Source organism: Cetorhinus maximus, chromosome 5 (assembly GCF_964194155.1).
Source record: "Cetorhinus maximus chromosome 5, sCetMax3.hap1.1, whole genome shotgun sequence".
Lineage (NCBI taxonomy): Eukaryota > Metazoa > Chordata > Chondrichthyes > Lamniformes > Cetorhinidae > Cetorhinus > Cetorhinus maximus.
This window is the reverse complement of record NC_135883.1, coordinates 39,930,465-39,955,439: the sequence shown is the minus strand read 5'-3', so window position 1 is coordinate 39,955,439 and position 24,975 is coordinate 39,930,465. Positions and strand designations below refer to the sequence as shown.

The 24,975-nt window shown below is 43.2% G+C and overlaps 1 protein-coding gene across 29 annotated transcripts in view; it reads left to right on the top strand.

The window, feature by feature from the left end:
* dst (dystonin) overlaps positions 1-24,975 on the top strand; it is a 568,493-nt gene that overhangs the window by 397,114 nt on the left and 146,404 nt on the right. For all 29 annotated transcript variants that reach the window (XM_078541812.1, XM_078541821.1, XM_078541818.1 and 26 more), the window contains 5 exons: positions 5,042-5,277; positions 9,269-9,398; positions 18,081-18,280; positions 20,340-20,835; positions 22,181-23,652. In XM_078541812.1, coding sequence (XP_078397938.1) covers positions 5,042-5,277; positions 9,269-9,398; positions 18,081-18,280; positions 20,340-20,835; positions 22,181-23,652 — 2,534 coding nt within the window. The remainder of the gene's footprint in view (positions 1-5,041; positions 5,278-9,268; positions 9,399-18,080; positions 18,281-20,339; positions 20,836-22,180; positions 23,653-24,975) is intronic.

Genomic DNA, 24,975 nt, shown 5'->3' with positions numbered 1-24,975 from the left:
GTGGGGAAAAATGGTTACCTACATCTAAACCTAAATCTAAAGTTAGTTGAAAGTTCTTTTTCAAAGCTCCATTGGCATGATTGACTGAACGGCCTCCTTTGGCCACACTATGGGCAGAATTTTCCCTCCATCGGCGGGGTGGGGGGGAAGTTTAGGAGCGGGCGCGTGGAGGCACGCCTCTGATTGGCACCCCCGATCGGGGGCGCGCTGCCATTTTACGTGGGTGGGCCAATTAAGGCCCGCCCAGCGTGACGTCCGCAAGGAAGCGCTATGTGTTCCCTGTGGGGGGGAGGGGGTGGATTCCCTGAGCCGAGAGTGTGCTCTTTTGCGCATGCGCATGAGAAAGCGCAATCATCTCCCTGAGGCTAAGTGCTACCTCAAGGAGATTGGCTCCTGTTTGGAAAAAATTTTAAAAACAGAACAGATAAATTCCCCTGACATGTCCCCTCACGTGGCACTGAGTTGGGACATGTCCATCACTTTCATTGACACTTTTATCAAAAATTTTAAAACCTGTGTGAAACCTCATCCCGCCCGTGGATAAGGTTTCATGCTTTTTCTTAAGCCCGCCAGGGCTCCCAGCCTGCCCGCCAACCTTAAGGTTGGACGGGCAGGTCCATTAATCACTTTAACTACTTTGTCAATGGCCTCATTTGGCCATTGACAGGTCAGCGGGCGCACAGCTGACTCTGCTGAGCCCCTGCTGACCTGAAAATTGAAATGAGGCGGGGTGACGTCGGGAGTCCTGCCCGACGTCATTCCACATCATTTTACGTGTCGGTGAGCGGACCCTGCACCCCGTACCCCACTCACCGACCAGGAAATCCTGGCCTATGAATTTTGCTGTGGTGAAGCTTGAATCATTGAATTGGATGGTAGGTGCTCTTCTGATTGGGCCATGAGGTGCCATTTCCTAGTAGGGTTCTTGTGTTGTCCTCACTTCTAGGAAGTGATGTTCGACTGAATTCACTGTGGTCAGTTTTGGGGGTCCCTGATTGGATGTTGTCCTCGAGTTATCACGTGACATTCTTGCCACACTCCCCACACTCCTGTTATTAACCATGAATCCTCGCGATTCCCCTCCTTCTCATATCAAACAGAAAGTGAATAGATTCTTCTCACTCGATTAAATGAACCTTCACTTTCAGCTCAAACAGCATTTATGCCGCCATCCCCATTTCCAAGATTTTTAGAATTAATAAACAAGAGTGTTTAAAGAAAATGAAAAAAATAAACCCTGGAGATTAAGCTGAAATTCCTAGAGATTCCTGGACAATCCTGGAGGATTAAGTGATCTACTGTATCAAACAAGTGACTGAAATAGTGGATAAGGAGGGGGTAGGAGGAAGAATGCAAACTTTCCATTAAAATAAGTTATTGTCTTGAGATTAAAGCAAAGGAATCCACATGTGATTCACCCTTATGGTATTTCATCATATCTAGCCTCAGCTGAGCTTTTTAATGCTGATGTTGAAAATGTGAAATTTTGGTTATTCCTGGCTGGGCCATTCATGGAGCTGCACTTTCAAATATGGGGTCTGTTCTGCCATTCAGTTAGATCATGACTATTCTGTATCTTAATGCTATTTATCCAGATTTTTCCTGGAACCATAATACCTTGTCTAACAAAAACCCATCAATTTCAATTTTAAAGTTGACCCATAGTACCCACAGCGTTTTGGGAGAGCGAATTCCAGATTTCCACTCCCTTGTTGATGTTGGTATGGTCAAGCATTCAATGTGTAGCAAACTTTTAGAACCAAATTCTTGCAAATGGAATATTGTTGATATATTGAATGTTTAAACAAGATGGCGATACTCATTGGGCAGGATCTTCTGGTCGGTGAGTGGGGGCGGGGCTCGCTCGCTGACACACAAAATGACTCAGGATGATGTCGGATGAAACTCCTGACGTCACCCGGCATCATTTCAATTTTCAGGTCAGCGGGGGCGCAGCCGAGTCAGCTGTGCGCCTGCTGACTTGTCAATGGCCAATTGAGGCCATTGAGAAACTAATTAAAATCATTAATGGACCTGCCCATACAACCTTAAGGTTGGCGGGCAGGCCGAGAGCCCTGGCGGGCTTCAGAAGAAGCATGAAACCTCATCCACGGGCGGAATGAGGCTTCATGAGGGTACTTAAATTTTTAATAAAGTTTCAGTTAAAGTTATGGACATGTCCCAAGCCATGTGACAGTGTCACATGAGGGGACATATCAGGGAAATTTTTCTATCATTTTTATTGCAAATTTTAATTCAGAGCTGATCTTCCTGAGGCAGCGCTTAGCCTCAGGGAGATCTGTGCGCTCTTCCCTGTGCATGTGCGAAAGAGCGCATCCCCGGCTGAGAGAATACCCCCCCACCCGCACAGGGAGCGCATAGCGCTTCCTGGTGGACGCCACGCTGGGTGGGCCTTAATTGTAAAATGGCGGTGTGCCCCTGATCAGGGGGTGCCGATCAGAAGCCTGCCCGATCGCTCCCGCACTTCCGCCGCCGCCCCACACCCCACAATGGGGGGAAAATTTTTCCCATTCTTCATTTCAGGTGGCCTTCCTCTTAAATGCCTCTCTACTGGATGAGCAAACATTTCCTGCAATTAAACATTGGGAAGGGTGAAGTCACTGTTTGTGGTCCCCGCTGCAAACTCCGTTTCCTAGCTACCAACTCCACACCTCAATCTCCCTGGCAACAGTCAGAGACTCAGTCAGACTGTTCACAATCTTGGCCATATTTAACCCTAAAATGAGCTTCCAACTACACATTCGTGCTATCACTAAGACTGCCCACTTCCACCTCTGTAACATCACCCAACTTTGCCCCTCTCTCTGCTCACCTGCTGCTGAAACCCTCAACCATGCCTTTGTTAACCTGAGACTTGACTACTCAAATGCATTCCTGGTCAGCCTCCCATATTTCACTCTCCATAAATGCGAGGTCATCTAAAATTCTGCTGTCCATATCTTAACAAGCACCAAATTCTGTTCACCTATCACCCCCTCTACTCGCTGACCTACACTGGCCCCTGTTCAGGAAACATCTTGGGCAGAATTTTACAACAGCGGGGTTTTACATTCCCGCTGAAGTCAATGGGGTTTATAATGGCTCGCCACATTTTACAGTCACGTCCCCGCCGAAATGGGGCCGTAAAATTCTGCCCCTTGATTTTAAAATTATCACCCTTGTTTTGAAATCCCTCCATGGCCTTGCCCCTTCATATCTCTGTAACGTCCTCCAGCCCCACAACTATCCAAGATGCCTGAGCTCCTCTAATTCTAGCCTTCCATGGAAAATACAAAATATACAACTGCCTGGGCATCTCACTCCTCAGTGTCACTGCGAAGGCCTTTGTCAGAGTCTCCATCAGCCAGCCAAGAGAATATACCCAGAGGCACAATGTAGCTTCAAAGCGCAAGAGACATAAGGCAGAATTTTGCCATCAGCAAGCAGGGGGTGGGGCCTGCTCGCCGATGCGTAAAATGACACGGGATGACGTTGGGGGGAACCCCTGACGTCACCCCGCCCCATTTAAATTTTCAGGAAGGCGGGGACGCAGCCAAATCAGCTGTGTGCCCACCGACCTGTCAGTGGCCAATTGAGGCCATTGACAGGATCATTAAAACAATTAAGGGACCTGCCCGTCCAACCTTAAGGTTGGCGGGCAGGCCAGGAGCCCCGGCAGGCAATAGAAAAAACATGAAACCTCATCCACTGGCGGGATGAGGTTTCATTTAGGGATTTAAAAAGTTTAATAAACTTATAATGTAAATTATGAACATATCCCATTTCATGTGACATTGTCACATGAGGGGGACATGTTAGGGAATTTTTTTTTCTTCTAATTTTCATATTTTTAGAAGTGTAAGCGATCTCCCTGAGGCAGCACTTAGCCTCAGGGAGATGTGCGCTTTTTCATGCGCATGCGCGAAAGAGCGCACTCTCGCTTTTGGGGAATCCCCCCGCCCGCACAGGAAGCACATAGTGCTTCCCACCGGACATCACGCTGGGCGGGCCTTAATTGGCCCACCCACGTAAAATGGCGGCAGGACCCGCTTTTCCGGCGGGGATCGGCTCCCCGCCCACCGGAGATCGGGTCAGGCCCGCCTGCCCAGCAGGCAGAAAATTCTGCCCATAGTCTTTTTCTCTCTGTTTTGATATGCCTTTAAGGGATAGCAACATGCCAATACTAGAAAGGAAGTGTTTCTTGTGATCCTGTCTCAGTTTCACTTTTGGCTGTGAGCAAAACACAGCACACACAGCTCTGATGTCTTTAAGCTTTGTACCCATGCATAAATATTTTCATGTGCCTAGTCGCAATAAATGAACCCACAACATGTTTACACCATCCCTTATGTGTGATTGGTACCTTTATATTGTTATAAAAACATGACACCCCCCACATGTCAATCCAACTCTCTGCAGGTCTGCTAAGTTATAGGATTGAAGGGTCTCTGGAAACTATCAGTTTTATTTATTTTCCTCCTCCCCAGGGGGAATTTTCATACCCCAACATGATTGAAATCAAGGGCAAATCTAGGTCTGGTCACTCATGTGATGGAGCATTGCTGAGAATGATCATTAAACACAAGGCCATTTCAATTCTAACCCTCAATGTTAAAAACTAGATTATTTGCTTCCCTTTTGAAACTGCAGCTGTAATAAAGCAAGAAATAATAGACTCCTCACACTTCGTTAGAGACCAGCTTTATAATATATTCAAAAGCCAGCGCCATAACTGGACTAGTTTGCTTTCAGCTTTTTTAAAAAAAGGAATTGGATATAAACAAGAACAGCTATATTTGGGATAATGCCTCTTAATCTTCAGTGGAACTACTTAGGATTTGCTTTAGTTGTAAGAATGAAAATGACACTTGACTTTTCCAAATTTGTTTGGAGTCACGGAGCTCAGAACTATAAAATTTAAACCAGACACTTTTTGAATTTACATAACTTTTATAACTTGTTGAGTATTTGATTTAAGGCATGCCTTTTTACAAAAAAAACTGTCATCAATGAGATGCTGAAGTATGTTTCCTGGCTGCAGATCTGATTGCTATCCAACAAGACATCGCAGATGTGAATCATCAATATGAAGAAGTGGGAGGCTTGCTGAAAGACAAGGCGAGCCAGCTGGAATCCATGCTGATTCAAAGGCAGCAAGTCCAGGAGGAAGCCCATTTGGTCAAGGAATGGTTGGAATCGATGGACAAGAAAACAGCATCTTGGGATACATTACCAACTGAGACTGAAGCTATAAAGGAACAGGTTGAGCAACATAAGGTGTGTGTTGTGTATGTTTTATAAAATTTGTTTGCCCTGGTTAAATATGTCAATGGAGTGCCAAACTTTACTGGCTAAGATTAACCTTTTTTTAAAAAAGGCTTTTTAAAGATAAATTTTACAATAAACTTTAATGGGTTGGATCTTGCTAAGGTGGAACATCTCACAGCTTATATCATTAGTTGGACTTTTCCCTGTACCCTTCAACTTAATTTTTTGCCCCATCAGTTGCTGGCACTGTGAGCTAGTAACAGTACAGTGAGGACAACAGAGGCATCTGGAATCTTGGTCAATGGCAGAATCAGCAGTCCATCTCCCCAACCAATGAGATTTAAGGCTGAGAAAGTAACAGGAGCAGTGGAGATGGAAATAAGGTGAATTAGAGTCAAATCAATTGAGAGATAGAGAGAGGCAATGGAAGATTAGATTAAGATGGAGAAAAAGAGACAAAATGAAAAAAATAAGTAAAAAAAACAAAAGGTAAAATCTGGCATTTTAAAAGCCTCGAATAGTTGACTACCTACAGGAATGAGATTGAACCATTTAAATTGTTCCCTTTCTGGGCTAGAGGTTGATTGGCATTGCATTAACAATTAGTATATTGTTAAAGAGGTATTTAAATTCTTTAATACCAGCCCTAATTTTCTGCAATGAGTTGAATGAGCAATTAATGTGCAAATTCAGCAAGTTCTTAAAAGTAGTGAGGAGGCTAAAGGTGTGATGTTGGTTGTGCGAATCAAATAGAAGAATGGCGTCAATCTACCAGGAAGATTTGGAAGTTATGGTACATCACGGCATATCCCGTAATCCCCTGAATTTGCTGACCAATTTGCACATCAGTAACGGCGTGCATTGTTAACGCAGTTATTTTTCCAGAAAGATCTAGCCCAATACTTTATTGCTAGTTATTTGTTTATTTCATTTTCTTAATGTAGTTTGATCACCTTTGACCTGCAGTAATGTTAACCTGCAATGGGATATGATGAATTGTGATGCGTTGATGGTGTTGAAGATCAGGGTGCTGGCACAATGCAGCCATGATGTGGATTCACACAATTTTCTATTAAGTTATTTTCTGATCTTGTACTGGGATAGGTACTAGAATGGAGGTGGCTGGGGAAGAATCCATTGCAGCGTTTGAGCATTGATCATTGCTTATTATGCACTCAAGTTCCACAATGAAATCTGCTGTGACTGATCCTCCTTTTGTCAGCAATGTTGTGCTTGTGATAACAGTGTCATTGCACTTATGATCTTCAAAGTGAAGTTGAAGAAATGGATGTGGTAGGACCAGTTATGTTGCAGTATAATGAAGGAGGGAGAACTAACTAATCCAACAGTGTATTACATTCTGTTTAAGAGACTGTTGAGAAGGCAGTCTTGGCTTTTAAAGGCAACCACAATCAGTGTGAAACAAACTGGGAGTTTCCAATTTTAATCAAACCAGAAACCTAGCCTTTGAATACCAGCAAACACTATTCTGCTTTACCCAAGTTCAGAGCAATACAGAGCCATCTGCTTAGCTCAGTACTACTCGGTTCTAAAGCAGTTAATGATAATTACAATGTGACAGGACCGTTGTAAGGAGCAGAATATTATCAAGCCACCATCCAATAAAATCTGCTCATTTGGATCCTGCTCGGGAGCTGTAAAAGTTTTTTTTCAATTGAACTTTTTTTTCCATTGCCTCATAACATGGTAGTGAATTGGCTGTTCTTTTAGAAAGGACTTATACATATACGTCAGGACATCCCAAAACGCGTTACAGGCAGTGCAGCATTTTTGAAGTGTAGTTACTGTTGTAAAGTACAAATACAACAGCCAACCTGGACACACCAGCAAGTTCCCACAAACAGCAATGTGATAATGACCAGATAGTCTGTTTTAGTGATGTTGGTTGAGTTTAGATATAGGCTAGGGCCTTCCTTGCTCTTCAAATTAATGCTGCACGATCTTTTCCACTCACCCAAGAGGGTCTATTGGACCTTGATTTAACATCTCACCGAATTAGTGGCACCTCTAACAGTACAGCACTCCCGCAGCATTGCACTGAAGTCCTGGCAGAGATTTTGTGTACTTGAACCCAGGACCTGCTGCCTCTGAGGTGAAAGTCTACCACTGACTCATGGCTAATACCTGTATGACCTCCAGGCAGTACTGGGCATCTGAAAATTGCATTAATAATGATGGAAACATGAACAGATTATCCTTGTAATTAGTAGGGTAAACCAAAACAATTCCCCACTCTCACCCTACCCCTCCCCCCCCCAGGAAGAATGAATTTTTAAAAAGAAATTGAGCTAGCTGTTCCATGAGCTTGAATTGCCTTGTAGGGTACACTCACAATGACCCTTTAGAGTTGGCTATGATGTACAAGCTGCTAATAATCCTGTTAATCCAGCTGGACAGAGGCCAGTTATCAAAATTTGCTAGTTTATTGCCTATTATCCAAGTATTCTTGGTTCAAATTGCATGAACATTTTAAAGGACCAGGCAGTGTAGCACATTGAACCGGCGTGCTGTGCTGATGAAAATGGTGTAAGTTCTCACCCGTGTTATTTCCTCAGTTTGTGAGGTTCTTTCAGGCCATCTTTTAATCAGAAAGTGGAATTAACACAGCTCTTCTAATATGGTTGGTGGGTGAAGGGCTGAAACAAGAAATGTGAGGATGGAGAATCTTTAAAACAATTGGCAAAAGTACCAGGTGCAAAGAAATTGTTTTTTCCATAGTGAGTTGTTATGATCTGAAATGCACTGCCTGAAAGGGTTGCGGAAGCAGATTCAATTGTAACTTGTAAAAGGGAATTGAATAAGTACTTCAAAAAAGAAAATGTTGTGGGGCTGTGGGGAAAGAGCAGGGGTGCATCTAATTGGACAGCTTTTTCAAAGCACCAGCACAGGCATGATGGGCTGAAAGGTCTCCTATGCTGTTAGATTCTATGAAGTCAAGCTACGATACTCTTCTTTGTCTGCTAATACCCTAACCAAATAATGAAGGCAGAGGCCATCCACATACTTCCTTGATTACAAATGTAGAAAAATAACAGGCAAGAAAGATCAGCTAGCCAAACTGTCAAGCCAGCCCCAATAGAATGGTTAGGTCACATGTGGGAACAACATAACATGAAAGACGGTTGAGAAAACAGTATAAGGAATACACGCCCATAAGTAGTTGAATAAAAAGTCTCCCCATACCAACCAATTGTTGAGTGCGATGAAGACTGAAGTTCAAACCAGTTGCTATGAATTCCCAGCTTATGAGTGAGCCTCTTTTTTCCACCCTGAGGTGCAAGCGAAAGGTTTTATTGAAGTGTGCAACTCTCCGTTTTTACGTCACTGGGTTTGGAGAAAGTCACCAATTATGGTGCCCTGTAAGAAGATGATTGTGGCATTTTTCACAGTGGGTGATGCAGTGGTCTGGACATTGGGGTGGGCGATGAGCGATTGCTAAGTTTCTGTAGAGTGATACAAACATTTTGAGTTTGTTCTTTAATGCTCAACTCTGCCTCCTTTCTAATTGGTGTTGGTTTCCCATCCACTAAGTGACATCACTGTCACTAAAATGTTTGAAGTACAAGTATTTATCTATATTTAGGATAACAAGAAGAAAGTTTAAAAATAATAGAAACATAAAAAGGTCTTTCAGATGCCAAAAATGTGCCAAAACAGTTAGGCATGTGATAGAAAAATGGAACTGTTCGCTATAAATATTCCACTACCCTCTTATTTTGTGTCTCACGTTTTTAGTGTTTGAGGAATTATAGAGTAATGTGCTTAATTAAAAGAAGTGTATTTCATTCTACTAAATAATCAGTGGCTGTATATTAGGTAAACAATGTACTAGCTTCTTGCCATCTGTCTGATTGAACTGTAAGAAATAGTGTTTTGATTGTTTGCTTTTCATTTGTTGTTGGGTTTAAATGGTGAATTGAAAATAAAGGCATCTAGATCTTGATTAGCAATTTATCTTAGCAATTTCCTTTTGCTGCAGGCATTTGAAGCCGAGTTGAACCAAAACACTGGCAAAGTTGGACAGGTAAAAGAGAAGTTGGCGTTGTTGCTGGAGGAGAACACGGACGCTCCTGAAGCTGGGAAATGGAGGCAGATGTTGGATGATATAAGTAATGTGTCAATCTATTTATTGGACAACCATTTAGAAGTAGTTATTTTTAATATCAGCTATTTGATGTGTTTGTTAGCTAGCTAAAACGTCATCTATTCTCTTAGTTAAAACCACTGGAATTTTTTTTTCCTTTATTCTTTCATGGGATATGGGTGTCACTGGCAAGACCAGCATTTGTTGCCCATTCCTAATTGCCCTTGAACTGAGTGGCTTGCTAGGCAATTTCAGAGGGCATTTAAGAGTCAACCACATTGCTGTGGCTCTGGAGTCACATGTAGGCCAGACCAGGTAAGGATGGCAGATTTCCTTCCCTATTAGTACACTGGATAGGTTTGTACGACAATCGATGATGGTAATAGTGACCATGAAACTGAGACTAGCTTTATATTGCAGATTTATTAACTGAATTCAAATTCCACCGGCTGCTTTGGTACCCAGAGCATTAGCAGGTCTCAGGATTACTAGTCCAGCAACATTACCAATATGCCACAATTTCCCATTGGTATGGTATGGTGGATTAAAACATTGCGTCCTGTTCACCTTTGGAATCAATCTGGGATACAGTAATGTAGAAATGGGAGTAGCCCCTTCATTCAGCCCTTGAGCCTGTTTCACCATTCAGTCCGATCATAACTAATCTGTACCTCATCTTGACTTACACACCTTTTATCCCTTAATGCCGTTACCCAGCAAAGGTCTGTCAATCCTAGTCTTGAAAATTGAAATTGACCTCCTAGCATTTTGGGGGAAAGAGTTCCAGATTTCCAATATCCTTTGTGTGAAAAAAAACCCTTCCTGATTTCCCTCCTAAATGGTCTAGCTCTAATTTTAAGATCCAGCACACTGAATTTTGCACAATACAACAGCAGTTGTCAGCCTCACTTGGAGGCCAAAAAGATGGTTGGTTCGGAGATTAAGGCAGTTCTGAGCTTGATACCTTGTTGTATTGGATGGGCTCTTACTTCGTTTAAGGCTGATTTTATGCCTATTCTTTTCCTTGATGCAGTCTTTGGATGCATAGAACTGGAAAAAGCCCATTTCTCGAGAGCTTAACACTTCAAACCTCCTGAGTATTCAAATTGAACTATAATATATTTTAATCACTTTGTAGTGGAGACTTATTTTTATGATATATGGAAGAAAGGCCAAAAGAGTGCAGAAAAGAAAAATACCCCAGATGCTAGAAATCTGAAATAAAAACAGAAAATGCTGGAAACACCGTTGATGTCGGCATATCAGTTGATCTTTGAAGCCTCAAAATCCCTCCAAAAATGGGTTTTGACTTGTACGCTGACTATAAAATTGAACTGCCTGCAAGGGGCTTGGGTGGTGGCCACTTTGAAATATCATCACTGTCTGACGCAGAATAGCCTTGTCTTAAACTCACACGCACCTTTGCAACGCCTGCTTGATCCCTTACGCCCAGCTATAAGGTGCTAGTAAGTAAAACATGCAATTTTGTGGGGTGAAAAATTGAGGCTGACTACTAATGCAAGAATAACATGTCCTGGCTGAAAAAGGGAAGGTGGGGGGGGGGGCCGACTTATATGCTGAGCAAATGCAAAAACATGATTTTTGGGGCTGGAGAAATGGGATCGACTTATACAATTTACGGTACTCAGGACTAGCAGCGTCTGTGGAGAGAGATACAGAATCAGAACTGATGAAAGGGCACTGATCTGAAATGTTAACTCTTAAATGTTTCTCTGTCCACAGATGCTGCCTGACCTGCTTGGTATTTCTAGCATTTTATACTAAAGTACTATACTTGATTTATAAAGAGCCTTTTACAACGTTGAGATGCTCCAAAGTGCTTTACAGCCAATGAACTATAATAGCCTTATTTTAAGAATTAACACAGGAACAGGAAGAAAGAGTGCATACGAATATATAAATTAGGAGCAGGAGTAGGCCACTCGGCCCCTTGAGTCTGTTCCACCATTCAATAAGATCATCTGATTTCTCCACATTCCCACCTACTCCCATCACCTTTCACCCCCTTGCTTATTAAGAATCTATGTAGCTCTAACTCTGCTTTCACCACCTTCTGAGGAAGAGTTCCAAAGACTCATGACCCCAAAAAAAATTCTCCTCATTTCTGTCTTAAATGGGTGACCGCTTATTTTCAAACAGCCTGGTTCTAGATTCTCCCACAAGAGGAAACACCCTTTCCACATATGTAAGGTTTGTCTGCTTGCTAGTTAGCTTACTACATTATTAGCAAACGCGTTACATGGTCAAGGAAGCTTGATCTGGAGTGGAGGCACGATTTGAATGTTGCTGAGACACACAAACTTTACTGTAGAATGAAACAAAGCCTTTGGGAAAGTGCTGACCTTTCTGTTCAATGCACAAACAAACCTGTGTCCTTAATTTAAATGCAACCATTATGTGGCCGTTTTATTGTAATCTCTTCATTATTCCTCTTATAATCTTTTTAAGATTAACTCCACACTAAATAGTTTCCTTGTCTCTTCATTGAAAATGACGAGTTGTATGAGCACTTTCTCAGTGAAACGCTAATGCTCAACAAAATGTAACTTGTTGCAAAAAGAATAATGCTGTTGACACAAGGAAATAGGCATAAAACATAAATGAGAATTGTAGGAAAGTTGAATGCAGCAGAAATGCTTATTGTTATGAAAAGGGTATTTTTCTCTGCTGTACAGTTAATGAATGGTTGGTATTGAATGCCTGACATACCTTCCATTTGTATCTGTATCTCTCTTTTGAGCTTCTCCCTGAAAGCATTTTTGTTTGTGTTCTACACTGTTTACAAAGTCTGTTCCCCAAGTGGATCTCTGTTTACTTCATATTATTCTGTGGAAAGTGCTTAGGTCAATCTGTAACCTACCTCAAAGCTGGCTGCCGTAAAATCAATGTTGGAAGCAAGAAACTCTCCCCATAGTTTCTTCCATACCTTCCCCACTTCTCACTTTTTCTATCTCCCGTCCCATTTCTCTCTCTTCCCATCCCCCCCCCCACCCCCCCACTTTATCCCTCTTCCCCATTTTCCCAACTCTCAATTGTACTTTACCCAGCTCCCCCTCCCAATTTACCTGAACTCCTCTCCCATTTTACTTACCACCTCCCCACCACTTTACCCCCACAGCTCCCCCTCCCATTTTACCCTTCTCCCCATCTCTCACTCCTACTTTCGCCCTCTTCCCACTTTCACCCTCTTCCCGGTGCAGCGGGAGCGGTGCTGGAAAATGAGGCAAGCTGTTCACAAGTCCACTGCCTTCGGTGGGACCGGAAGATCCCGCTGGCGGGAGGGGCCACAAAATTCCACCCCCCATCCCTCCCTCATACTTTCACCCTCTCCCCATCTCTCCCTCCCACTTTTTCTTCTCACCCCCATTTCTCCCTCCCACTTCCCCGGACTTCGTAGAAGTCCAACAAACCTCTTCTCTGCAATGTTATGTTGGAAAGATGAAGTTGGGCAGAGAAAATTAAGATCTATATCTGGAGCTGCAAAATGTACCACACAAGACCTCAAATCGAGTGATGGGAGTTCAACATGTGAGGAACACCGACTATAGTGATTTCTCTTTTTCTTCCCTCTGTAAAGTCGTCAAAACCACTGCCAAATCCAATGCAATGGGACATTTTCATTTGTTACAACATTGCACTCCCTACATGTCATTATTTCCATTTATTTATTTTGTGAAAAATGTTGTTAAATAATATTTTTGCTTCTTATATCCTGGCAGAGTCTTAAATCCAAATCCCAAATTGCTCAGCATGTTAGCTGCCTGCTCATTTTAAAATTTTATCCTTTATTTAATCAAGACAAGGTTGAAATCCACTCTCCTCCTCCTGAACAAGCTGTAATGCCTCTTTTGTGCCCAGATATTATGCCTGAAGCTTGGTTATTTAACATAAGTATATTGGCAGCAATACATAAGCTTGACAAAAGAAAGGCACTATTAAGAATTCAGCATTAGGAAGACAATCAGTTCCACAACCTTCACCTGGATTGACTGAGCAGTTAGAATCTCAAGACCCACACAACATTGCGGCAATAGTACTGAAGACATGTGCTCCAGAATTAGCCCAGCTTCTAGCCAAACTGTTCCAGTACAGCTACAACACAGCCATCTACCTGGCTACGTGGAAATTTTCCAGGTATGTCCTGTATACAAAAAGCAGTACTAATCCAACCTGGCCAATTACTGTCCCATCAGTCTACTCTCGATCATCAGTAAAGTGATAGAAAGTGTCTTCAATACTGCTATCAAGCGACACTTGCTTAGCAATAACTTGCTCACTGATGTTCAATTTGGGTTCTGGCAGGGCCCTCAGCTCCTGACCTCATTACAGCATTGGTCTAAACATGGACAAAAGAGCTGAACTCCAGAGGTGAGGATAAAGTGACACCCTTGACATCAAGGCAGCATTTGACTGAGTATGGCATTTTGGAGCTTTAGTAAAATTGGAATCAATAAGAATAAGGGGGAAAACTCCCATTGGTTGGAGTCATACCTAGCACAAAGGAAGATGGTTGTGGTTGTTGGATGTCAATCATTGCAATTCCAGGACATCACTGCAGGAGTTCCCCAGGGTAGTGTCATAGGCCCAACCATCTTCAGCTGCTTCATCAATGACCTTCCTTCCACCATAAGGTTCAGGGGGTAGATGGTGGCATAGTGGTAATCCAGAGGTCCAAGCTAATGCTCCAGGGTCATAGATTCAAATCCCACCATGGTAGCTGGTGGAATTTAAATTTAATTAATAAAAAAAAATCTAGAATTGAAAGCTAGTCCCTGTAATGGTGACCATAAAACTATCATTGATTGTCATAAAGATCCATCTGGTTCACTAATGTCCTTCAGGGGAGGATATCTGCCATCCTTACCCAGTCAGGCCTACATGTGACTCCAGACCCATAGCAGTGTGGTTGACTCTTAACTGTCCTCCGAAATGTTCAGTTCCAGGGCAATTAGAAATGGGCAACAAATGCCAGCTTTGCCAGTGATGCCCATATCCCATGAAAGATTAAAAAAAAGTGGGGATGTCCGCAGATGATTACACAATGCTCGTTACCACTCGCAACTCCTCAGATACTGAAGCAGTCAGTGTCCATATGCAACAAGACCTGGACAATATCCAGGCTTAGGCTGATTAGTGGCAAGTAATGTTCGTACCACACAAGTGCAGGCAATGACCATCTTCAACAAGAGAAAATCCAACCATTTTCCCTTGACATTCAATGGCATTACCATCCCTGAATCCCCAACTATCAACATCAGAGGCTAGGAATTCTGTGGAAAGTAACTCATCTCCTGACTCCATGAGTGATGGAATACTTTCCATTTGCCTGGATGAGTGCAGCTCCAACAACACTTAAGGCTTGACACCATCCAGGATAAAGCAGCCTGCATGATTGGCACCCCATCCACCACCTTCAACATTCATTCCCTTGACCACTGATGCACAATGGCAGCAGTGTGTACCGTCAACAAGATGCACTGCTGCAACTCACCGAGGCTCCTTCGACAGCACCTTCCAAACCTGCAACCTCTACTAGCTAGAAGGACAAGGGCAGAAGATGCATGGAAACACCGCCACCTGCAAGTTCCCTTCCAAGCCCCACTCACCATCTTGACTTGGAAATATATCGCCGTTTCTTCACTGTCGCTGGGTCAAAATCCTGGAACTCTCTTCCTAACAGCACTGTGGGTGTAACTACACCACATGGACTGCAGTGGTACAAGAAGGCTCAGCCAGCAACACCCACATCCCGTGAAAGAATAAGAAAAAAACACAGACCCTAATGTATGAAAGGAAAACCTTTTCTTAAAAAGAAATCTCTCCTAAGTGGTCCCTAAAATTGTTGTTGGTTCTTTTAGACTGATGAGGTCAGGCAACCCAGAAGGAAAAAAACAATTCGGACCAGTATTCCTTTTTTCCAAGTTTTTACTGTTTTTTTCATCCTGGGAAGTTAGTGATGCTCCTTCCATGTATGGTGCGATGAAATTATCGATTGAGTCAGCTCCTTTTAAAAAATAGTGGGTGAGAGGACCCCATTTATGGATTAAGTCCTTTCGTGCACAAGTCTGCTGCCGCGTTGCAACACGAATTCGAGTTTTCCGGTGTTTCAACTTGCCTCGCCATTCAGCTAAGTAACGTTAATGCTCCTTGTTTGATTTTGGAGTAAATATTTATCAGATGCACCACAAGCTCAATCTGTCACCAGCAGCTCCAGGGACTTTGAAAGCTTTGGTTTTCTTCTAATCCCTGTTGCTGAAATTTATAAATGGACATAGTTTGAAGCTATAAATATGTTCTGTGGAGCAGGATTCCATTTTCTGCTGTGAGTCGGTTGTGTGCTAAACCTAAAGTCAACTTGACACAATACAGATGAGCCTCTGAAAATAGTGCAGTTTTCTCCCTACATGTTACTTTTTGATGAGTTATTGCACTGTGCTAAGCTGGGATATGGGATCAATGTCTGACCTGTGCATCTATTGTCAGCACTAGACACCAGGAGTTATACCAGTGTACAACCTGGCACTGGGAGATACCAACTGTTACTTGAGAGCTATTGGACACTCGATACCAATGTTTCTGATAGAGAAAATTCTTAGTCTGGCATGATGTCAATATTTTATTCAGCAAAATAGGGAAATAATGCAGATTATTTAAGCAATTTCATTTAAGGTTCTTCACATAGCAGTTGGGTAACTCTGGACTACTAAGTGGGAAAATCTTGCTATCAAAGCCCATTTTAGACATTTTGGGATCAGGGACATAATGGTGCTGAGTACCAGCCCAGTGGCACTTGCTGCTTTCCTGTTTTTAAATGTCCTAGCTGTTTGTCCCCATTCTAAGTTCACACCAATCTTCTACATCTACCTGCACAGGTGAAAGTAGTCACTATTTAGTGCCTCAATTCTCCTGTTTCCATTTGTTGTAGAGGTTAACTTAATGCAGGAAACATTTGCTTTCTGTGGAGAGCTTGCCTCTTCCTTGGTAGGTAGATGATGCCTCCTGTCAACTTGATTCACTGTACTGTCTTTCAGCACTATTCCCAACAGGTGCATTCAGAGACTGTTGAGAGAAATTCTTGGGTTCATCATGTGAGTTGCCCGATAGTGCCTGTTCTGCAACACTGGATTTATTGAGGACATTCAGAAGCAGCACTGTGGGTGTGTCTTCAGTACATGGACTCCAGCCGAAAAGGCTCACCGCCAGCTTCTCAAGGGTGCCTAGGAATGGTTAAAATGTTGGCTTTATCAGTGACATCCGTATCTTGAGTGAATATTTCAAAAATAATTAGGGAAATATACAATGGACGTACTTATTCTCACTCTCTCTTGCTACTACTGCATTCTTGTATACCTTTTCGCTCTTTATTACATTGGGCACCAATAATTTCACCATTCACCAGGTGTATGGCATATTTATCTATGCTGTGTGCATGTTTCCTCTCTCATCTCTTTCTGTGCCATACATTCACTTGGTCTCTGCTTTTGTGTGTCTGACTTATCTCTCTCACTGCATGTGCGTTGCACATCTTCCTCACCTCCTCCCTCTGCATGTGTGTGCTCTCAGCCCACGCACTCGTTCTTTGCTCCCACTTTCTCCATGAGCTCTCTGCACGTGCTCTATCCCTGTGCATGTTCTCGTTTCCTCCCTGCCTGTGTTTTATCTCTCTCTCTTACTCTATCTTCACTCTGTGTTATTCTGTATGCTGTATCTCACTCTGTATGCTCTACCTCACTCTGTATGCTCTACCTCCTTTATGCTCTATCTTACTCTGTATGGTCTAATTCACTTTGCACTCACTCTGTATGCTCTAATTCACTCTGCACTCACTCTGTATGCTCTATCTCACTCTGTATGCTGTATCTCAGTCTGCACTCACTCTGTATGCTCTGTCTCACTCTTCTGTATGCTCTATCTCAGTCTCTATCTCACTCTGTATACTCTATCTCACCCTGTATGCTCTATTCCACTCTGCACTCACTCTGTATGCTCTGCCTCACTCTTCATTCACTCTGTATGCTCTATCTCACTCTGTGCGCTCTAATTCACTCTGCACTTATTCTGTGTGCTCTATCTCACTCTGTGTGCTCTATCTCACTCTGTGTGCTCTATCTCACTCTGTGTGCTCTATCTCACTCTGTGTGCTCTATCTCACTCTGTGTGCTCTATCTCACTCTGTGTGCTCTATCTCACTCTGTGTGCTCTATCTCACTCTGTGTGCTCTATCTCACTCTGTGTGCTCTATCTCACTCTGTGTGCTCTATCTCACTCTGTGTGCTCTATCTCACTCTGTGTGCTCTATCTCATCTGTATGCTCTAATTCACTCTGCACCCACTCTGTGTGCTCTATCTCACTCTGCGTTACTCCGTGCCCGCTCTGTGCATGCTCTATCCTGCTCTCTTTCTGCATGTGCTCTCTTCTACTCTCTGCTCACTCTGCGTTTTCTCTCTGCATACTCTAACTGTCTTTCTGTCACTCTCTGCCTGTGCTCGCCCACTTACTCTTTGCTCACACGCTTGTTTTTACTCCTGTATGTGTGCAACGTTTCTATGAGTAGTTTCATCCAGCCAGAACAGTGACCCGTTAAACACTAATTGTGTCATTATGTTCACAACACTTGTTTTGTAAAAAAATTGGTTGGCAAAGAAAAGTTTTTTTAAAAACTTACATTTTCTATATTGTTTTTAGATTCAAAATGGCAACAGGTCAGCCAGTCGGCAGCTGACCGGCAGCAGAAGTTGGAGGAGTCGTCCAGTTTCCTCCTTCAGTTTGAAACAGCAGAGGTGCAGCTCAGCCAGTGGCTTGTTGAAAAGGAACTAATGATGAACGTGCTCGGACCACTCTCCATCGATCCACATATGTTGAATAATCAAAAACAACAAGTTCAGGTAAGGAGCAACATTGTCCACTGGCGTTCTTGACAAGTGATGTTGGTTCTTTGGGTGAACATTTCTGTTGAAATCAAAGAGGTTGAGGAAGTTTTCTTGTTATGCAGTGAGTTGTGATCTGGAATGCACTGCCTGAAAGGGTGGAGAGAGGCACATTCAGAAATTCTAAAGAGAATTGGATAAGGAGGAAAACTTACAGGGCTGTGGGGTAACGAGGAGGGGAGTGGGAGTAATTAGGCAGCACTTTCAAAGAGCTTGTTAGAGGTGTCAGCTGTGGCTCAGTTCATAGCACCCTCGCCTTTGAATCAGAAGGTTGTGGGTTATTGTCCCACTCCCGGAAAACCAAGAACTGTGATTGTACTTGAAAGAGTTGCAATCTGTGACTGTTGATAACTCGAAAGAGTTTCAAAGAGCTTGTATAGGCTTAATGGGCCAAAGGACCTCATTTTGTGCTGTAAGGTTCTAAGTTACTGGCCAGTGGGGAAATATGAATTGTTTAAAAGTATTTTTTTAACCTGATCAAAGTATCAGCGATGAGATAAAAACAGAGAAAAGTGGCTTCTTGCATTCAACAACTTGGGAAAATTTATATATATCCAATCATATTTTCTAACTCCATGTACTGGGAGCAAGAAGAATGTGAAAATTGGCTAAAATGACTGTCAGGTGGAATGATATAAATTTCCTATACCGTACAAAGTAAGGGTCAACCAAAGCTTCCCTGGTTTTGTTATGATGTTAACAGGAGGGGCTCTTTATTCTCGGTGAGCAAGGGAAGTCGTGTGTTAGCACGTGCTGGTCCCAGAGACTGTGTTGATGATTTGTGTGTACCTTTTGAATGCCAGGATTTCAATTTTGTTTTAGAGTCACAGAATTTTACAGCACACAAAGTGGGTGTTCAGCTATCATGCTCTTGGAAAGAGCTTTCAACTTACTCCCGTTACTTTGCCTTTTCTCCATTTCTTCATGAACTCTCCTTCAAATATTTATCCACTTCCTTTTTAAAAAGTCATTAAGAATTCTGTTTCCACCATTGTTTCTGGTAGGACATCCGTTATTCATTTAATCCCCGACATATATATATATTTTTTAATTATCCTAACCTTTCCCTCTTTAAACTGTGTGGGTTCTAGCTGCTAATTCACTGAATGATTGAATTGACTTTTCCTTATTTTCCTTCTATAAAACCTTTGTGATTTTCCACATGTCCATCAGATCTCTTACCCCTCACTGCAATAAAAAGATCCTCCGGTTTCTTTGATCTTGCCTCTTGACTGGAAAAACTGCCTTTAACATCTCTGATGACAGCCCCTTGCTGTCCCAAAGTGCAAATGCTTATCTTGTCTCTGGTGACCATTGGAGAGGGTAAAGTCCTGACACTAACAATGCCAAAGATCTCTGTTGAAGTCAAGAAGCAGCATTCCATATTCCTGGGGGTATCCAGCTCACTTTCTAAAGTGTTGTTGATTAGGGCCAACCTCTGGAATTCCTCTCCAAGAGGATGTAAAAGTTCAACTGCGCAGGCCTTCAGGAATAGAGTCGTGGAATGGGACTGACTCTATTGCTGTACAGAGAACTGGCACAAACTCAATGGGCTGAATGGCCTCCTTCTGTGCCATTATGACTTTGAGACACTCCTTCCTTATCACAGTCCTACACCACATGAATTGTAGTGGTTCAAGAAGGCGGCTCTCTACCAGCTTCTCGAGGGTAATTAGGGATGGGCAATAACTGCTGGCCTAGCCAGTGATGCTCAAATGCTTTAAACAAAGAAATATAATACAAGACTATTTCTCAATTTTAGACGTGTGTGATTCACACAGATGGATGATGTGAATGCACCAGTACCCCATAAGATTACAAATAACAAACACATACCCTAGAATAAGTTTGGGCTCAGGTACGACTTTAAAAATAAAACCACTTAAACTTCACCCTTGCAATTCCATATCATTCAAAACTGTTATTAAGATTGACACCTTGAGATTGGTCCCGATACTTCACTGTGACTCAAACGACTTGCTCCTTTTGTGTTGATTTTTCTCTCGCTCGTTCCCAGATACTGCTCAAGGAGTTTGAGACTCGAAAACCACAACATGAACAGCTGAAAACAGCGGCCGACGGCATCTTGAGTCGGTCAGATGTCCCTACTCCGGCCTGCAAAATTGTGAGTGACCAGCTGGCTGCCGTGATGCAAAAGTGGGACAACTTGACAGGGCAGCTGGTTGACCGATCCGACCTCATTGATCGGGCCATCATCAAAAGCACCCGGTACCAGAACCTAGTTTGTGACCTCTCGGGCAGGCTGAGAGCCCTGGACATTAAGCTGGTCAGTCAGCCACCCATCGGCTCCCAGCCCGAAGCTGTGAAATCCCAACTGGAGGTAGCCAGTGAAATCCGGTCGGAGGTGGAGCGGGAGGAGAAATGCGTGCAGGAGGCCCAGACACTCTGCGAGGAGATCGCAACCCTCGTCGGTGAGCAGTACCTGAAAGCCGAGCTTAGCAGGCAATTGGACAATGTCTTGAAGCCCTTCCGAGATCTGGAGGAAAGAGCAGGTGAGCGGTTTAATCTGAGCATTTAATAAACAGAGAACGTGTGTTACGGGAATGCATTCAAACTCAGCTGGTCAATGAGTTTAAAAAGTCACAGATACTACAAATCTGAAATTACAATGGCAAGTACTGGAAGGACACAGGATCAGAAAAAGAGCAAAGTTAACAATTTAATTTGAACTACAGTGACCCAGGGACATATCTGAAATGTTGATCTGTATTTCTCTCATGCTTGTTAACCCCTGCAATTTCTTTCTTCGGGTTCGTTTTAACTTCTTATTTTTTAAGTTGATGTGGAGCCTAACTATAAACTGCCTCTATGTTTTATAGTTGCTATTTTTATTTTATTTTAAAACGCTACATTCTAAGCCCACTGGGCGGGTTGGAATGGTTCTGCCTTCTTAATTTCAGAAGGCTCGTGTTACTGGTGACCAATGAATTGCTAATGGAGTGAAAAAGGTCTCGTATAGACAAACATGGCAACTATTTTGCACAGAGACCACAAAAACCTCGTTGGCTTAATGACCAGTTAGCCTGCATAAAATTGATGTTAAAATGAGAGTATACATGATTTTTGATGCATCTGAAAGGAAAAATGACGAGAGGCAACATTAAACTGAATAGTACGATTTTAAAAGGGGTGCAGGAACAGAGACCTGGGTGTGCACAAATCTTTGAAGGTGGAATTACTTGTTGATCAGACTGTTTTGAAAAGCATATGGATTTTGGCTTTATAAACAGAGGCATAAAGTACAAAAGCATGGAAATTATGCTAAACCTTTATAAAACCCTGATTAGGCCTCAGCTGGAGTACTGTGTTGAATTCTGGGCACCACACTTGAGGAATTGGGATAAGGCCTTGGAAATGGTGCAGAGGAGATTTACTGAAATGGTTCCGGGGCTGAGGGACTTCCTGGAGAGACTGGAGAAGCTAGGGCTGTTCTCTTTAGACCAGAGAAGGTTAAGGGGCCATTTAATAAAGATGTTCAAGAGGGTTGGTAATCAGAATACACAGATTTATTGTAATTGGAAAGAACTGGGGGGAGGGTGCAGGTGGAGTTGAGATTTGTTTTTAATGCAGTGAGTAATTATGATCTGGGTTGCACAGACCAGCGGAACAGATTCAATGCTAACTTTCCAAAGGGAATTGGATAAATTCTTGGAAAGGAAAATTTCACAGGGCCGTGTAGGAGAACAGGGGAATGTGACCAGTTGAATAACTCTTTTAAAGAGCTGGCACAGGCATGGTGGACCAACAGGTCTCCTCCTGCGCAGTATATTCTATTCAGGCGGGAGAATCAATAGACATCATAAAATAACACTTTGCCGTAATTTTGTTTTGGTAAAGGAAACCGAGTCCATCAGCTTCAGTCAGCACTTGCTAATTCCGAGCAGTTTCAGCAGATGTTCGATGATTTTCAGTCCTGGATGGGTGGAAAGCGCAGCGAGCAGGACCAAAGAGCTCCCATATCTGCCAAACTCGAGCGTCTGCACTTGCTGATTGATGAGCAGGCAGAATTTCAGAAATCCTTGGCCCAGAAAGCTGGGTCCTACGAGATGATCCTCGTGGAAGGTGAGGCTCTCCTTCAGAATATGCAGCCCGGGGCTGAGAAAACCGCCTTGCAGGGTCGGCTGGGAACCCTCCGAGCCGACTGGGAAGAACTGGCCAAGCACGTAGAAGCAAGACAAGAAAAGCTGAGGGATTGTTTCCAGAAATCCCAAAAGTACAGAGAATGTGTCGAACACTTACTACCATGGATACAAGAGTGTGAAGCAAAGGCTTCTCAGGTACAAGTCTGCAGTGATGCCACAGAAATCGAGTCTTCATTGACAAACATTAGAGGTTTACAAGATGATGTGGACAAACATCGGAGGGCATTAGAGTCTCTAAATAATGCTGCCGATAGCTTGATTGAAGCTAGTCAGGCTGATTTGGGCGATATCCAGAGTGAGAAGGCTTCAGTCAATCAGAAGGTTGATCTGATCAATGAACAGCTCCGCCTCAAAATCGATGCCCTGGACGAGATGGCAAAATGCATGAAGGAGTTTCAGAATTCTCTCAAAGATGCTAAGAAGCAACTAGACGGAGCCAAGCAGCAACTCGAACTCCATGATGCCCTAGGACCCCAGGCATACAGTAATAAGTGCCTGACCAACATGAATGCCCAGCAGAAGGCTCTTCAGGCTTTGACGCCACAAGTGGAAAATGTCAAGTGCCTTGCTCAGAGATTGGCTGCTGGTACCTCGGATGGAGCAGGCACGTCCTTGATCCTACAGCAGGCCAACACCTTGCAAGAGGATTATGGATCGGTGAGCCAGCAAGTGCGGGAAAGGTGCTGCTTCTTGGAGACCAAGCTCCAAGGCATCGGGCAGTTTCAAAACAATATCCGGGAGATGTTTTCCTTATTTGCTGACCTCGACGATGAATTGGACAGCATGGCTCCCGTGGGAAGGGATCTGGGCTGTCTACGTGTCCAGAAGGATGGCATCCGAGAGTTCATTGTCAGACTTCAGGAGCTGACAGCAAGCATTGAAGGTGCAAAGAAAGAGGGCAAGCAGATGCTGGAGTCGGCAAGTTCTCCAGATTTACTGGGGTTAAAACGGGATTTGGATGCTTTAAGCAAACAGTGCAATAAACTGCTGGACAGGGCAATGATCAGACAGGAGCAGGTGGATACCAACCTTGCTCGGGTTGAGGAATTTGACAGTAGATGTAAGACGCTCAATGAACTGATGGAAATTGCTGAGGAGCATGAGGAGAGCCAGGGCAGCGTTGGGACAGAAACAGACATCATCAACCAACAACTGGAATCATTCAAGGTAGGGTGCTGTTTCTCAATATTTCCCTTGGCCTTGTAGCCGGTTAGTTGCCCTATTTATTGCAGGTTATTTTGTATAATAGTGCCTTGTGATGTTTAATTATGTGACAGATGGTATATAAATTCAATTTCTTGTTGATGTAATGGCTCCAAATTGAGCCAAACAGCTGTTGTGGGCGCTGGCAGCTCCACACCATTAATGAATGGATTTGTGGTCTTTGAAATCAGGGATTTTTTTTTTCCCCCTGCCGAATCTGTGGAGGGGAATATTGCAATGTTAATGGGTGAATAGTCCGCTGAAGTGTCTGCACATTTGCTAGATATGGTTGGGGCAATGTCTGATCCAAATTCAGTCGAAAATTAAATTACCTCGTTTGTATGGGTTTCCAGAATCTAGATTTCTGTCTTCTGCTGAGAGGAGGTGACATTGGACTTTGTGCTCTGTCAGAGCTTTTGCTCAGCTGATCTCTCCAAATTCCACCACCCCCCCGCCCGCCCGCCAAACACTCAACCCTGCTCTGAAAACGCTACTTCCGCTTTCCATCTCCATTTTTCTCTGCTTCCCTCCCCTTCTTTCCAAAAGGCTGGGGATGTAATGTGGGTAGGGATCTACAGCACTTGAAGTCCTCATGCCATCTCAGCTTGGAGTACCTAAGGGCTATTCCCTCATGGAGTAAGCTGCCCACATATTCAAACTTGTGCACAGTCTCTGCTGAATAGGACTCATGGGATTTGGGTATTGATGACTCATGAACTGAAGATTGGTTAATGAACAGAAAAGTTGGAATAAACCAGGCATTTTCGGGTCGGCAGGCTACAACTGTGGTGAGTACTTAGACCTCAGCTCTTTATAATTTATATTGATGGCTTAGTTAGGCGAACCGAATATAATGTACCAAACTTCGCTGACAATACAAAGTTAGGTGGAAAACTACGCAGTAAGGAGGATGCAAAGAGACTGCAAAGTGATCAAGACAGGGTAGTTCAGCGGGCATGAATTTGGCAGATGGAATACAATGTGGGAAAGTGTGAAGTTATCTCTTTGACATGAAAAGTAAAAAAAGAAGCATATTTTTTGAATAGTGAGAGACTGGGAAATGTTTACATTCAGGGGGACTTGGGTGTCCTTGCACATGAATCACAAAGTTAACATGCAGGTATAAAAAAAGCAATTAGGAAGGTAAATAGTGTGTTCACTTTTTGTTGCAATGGGATTGGAGTATAAGAGTAAAGAACTCTTACTACAATTACACAGGGCATTGGTAAGGACACACCAGGAGTACTTTATGTAGTTTTGTCTTAACTAAGAAAGGACCGTACTGCC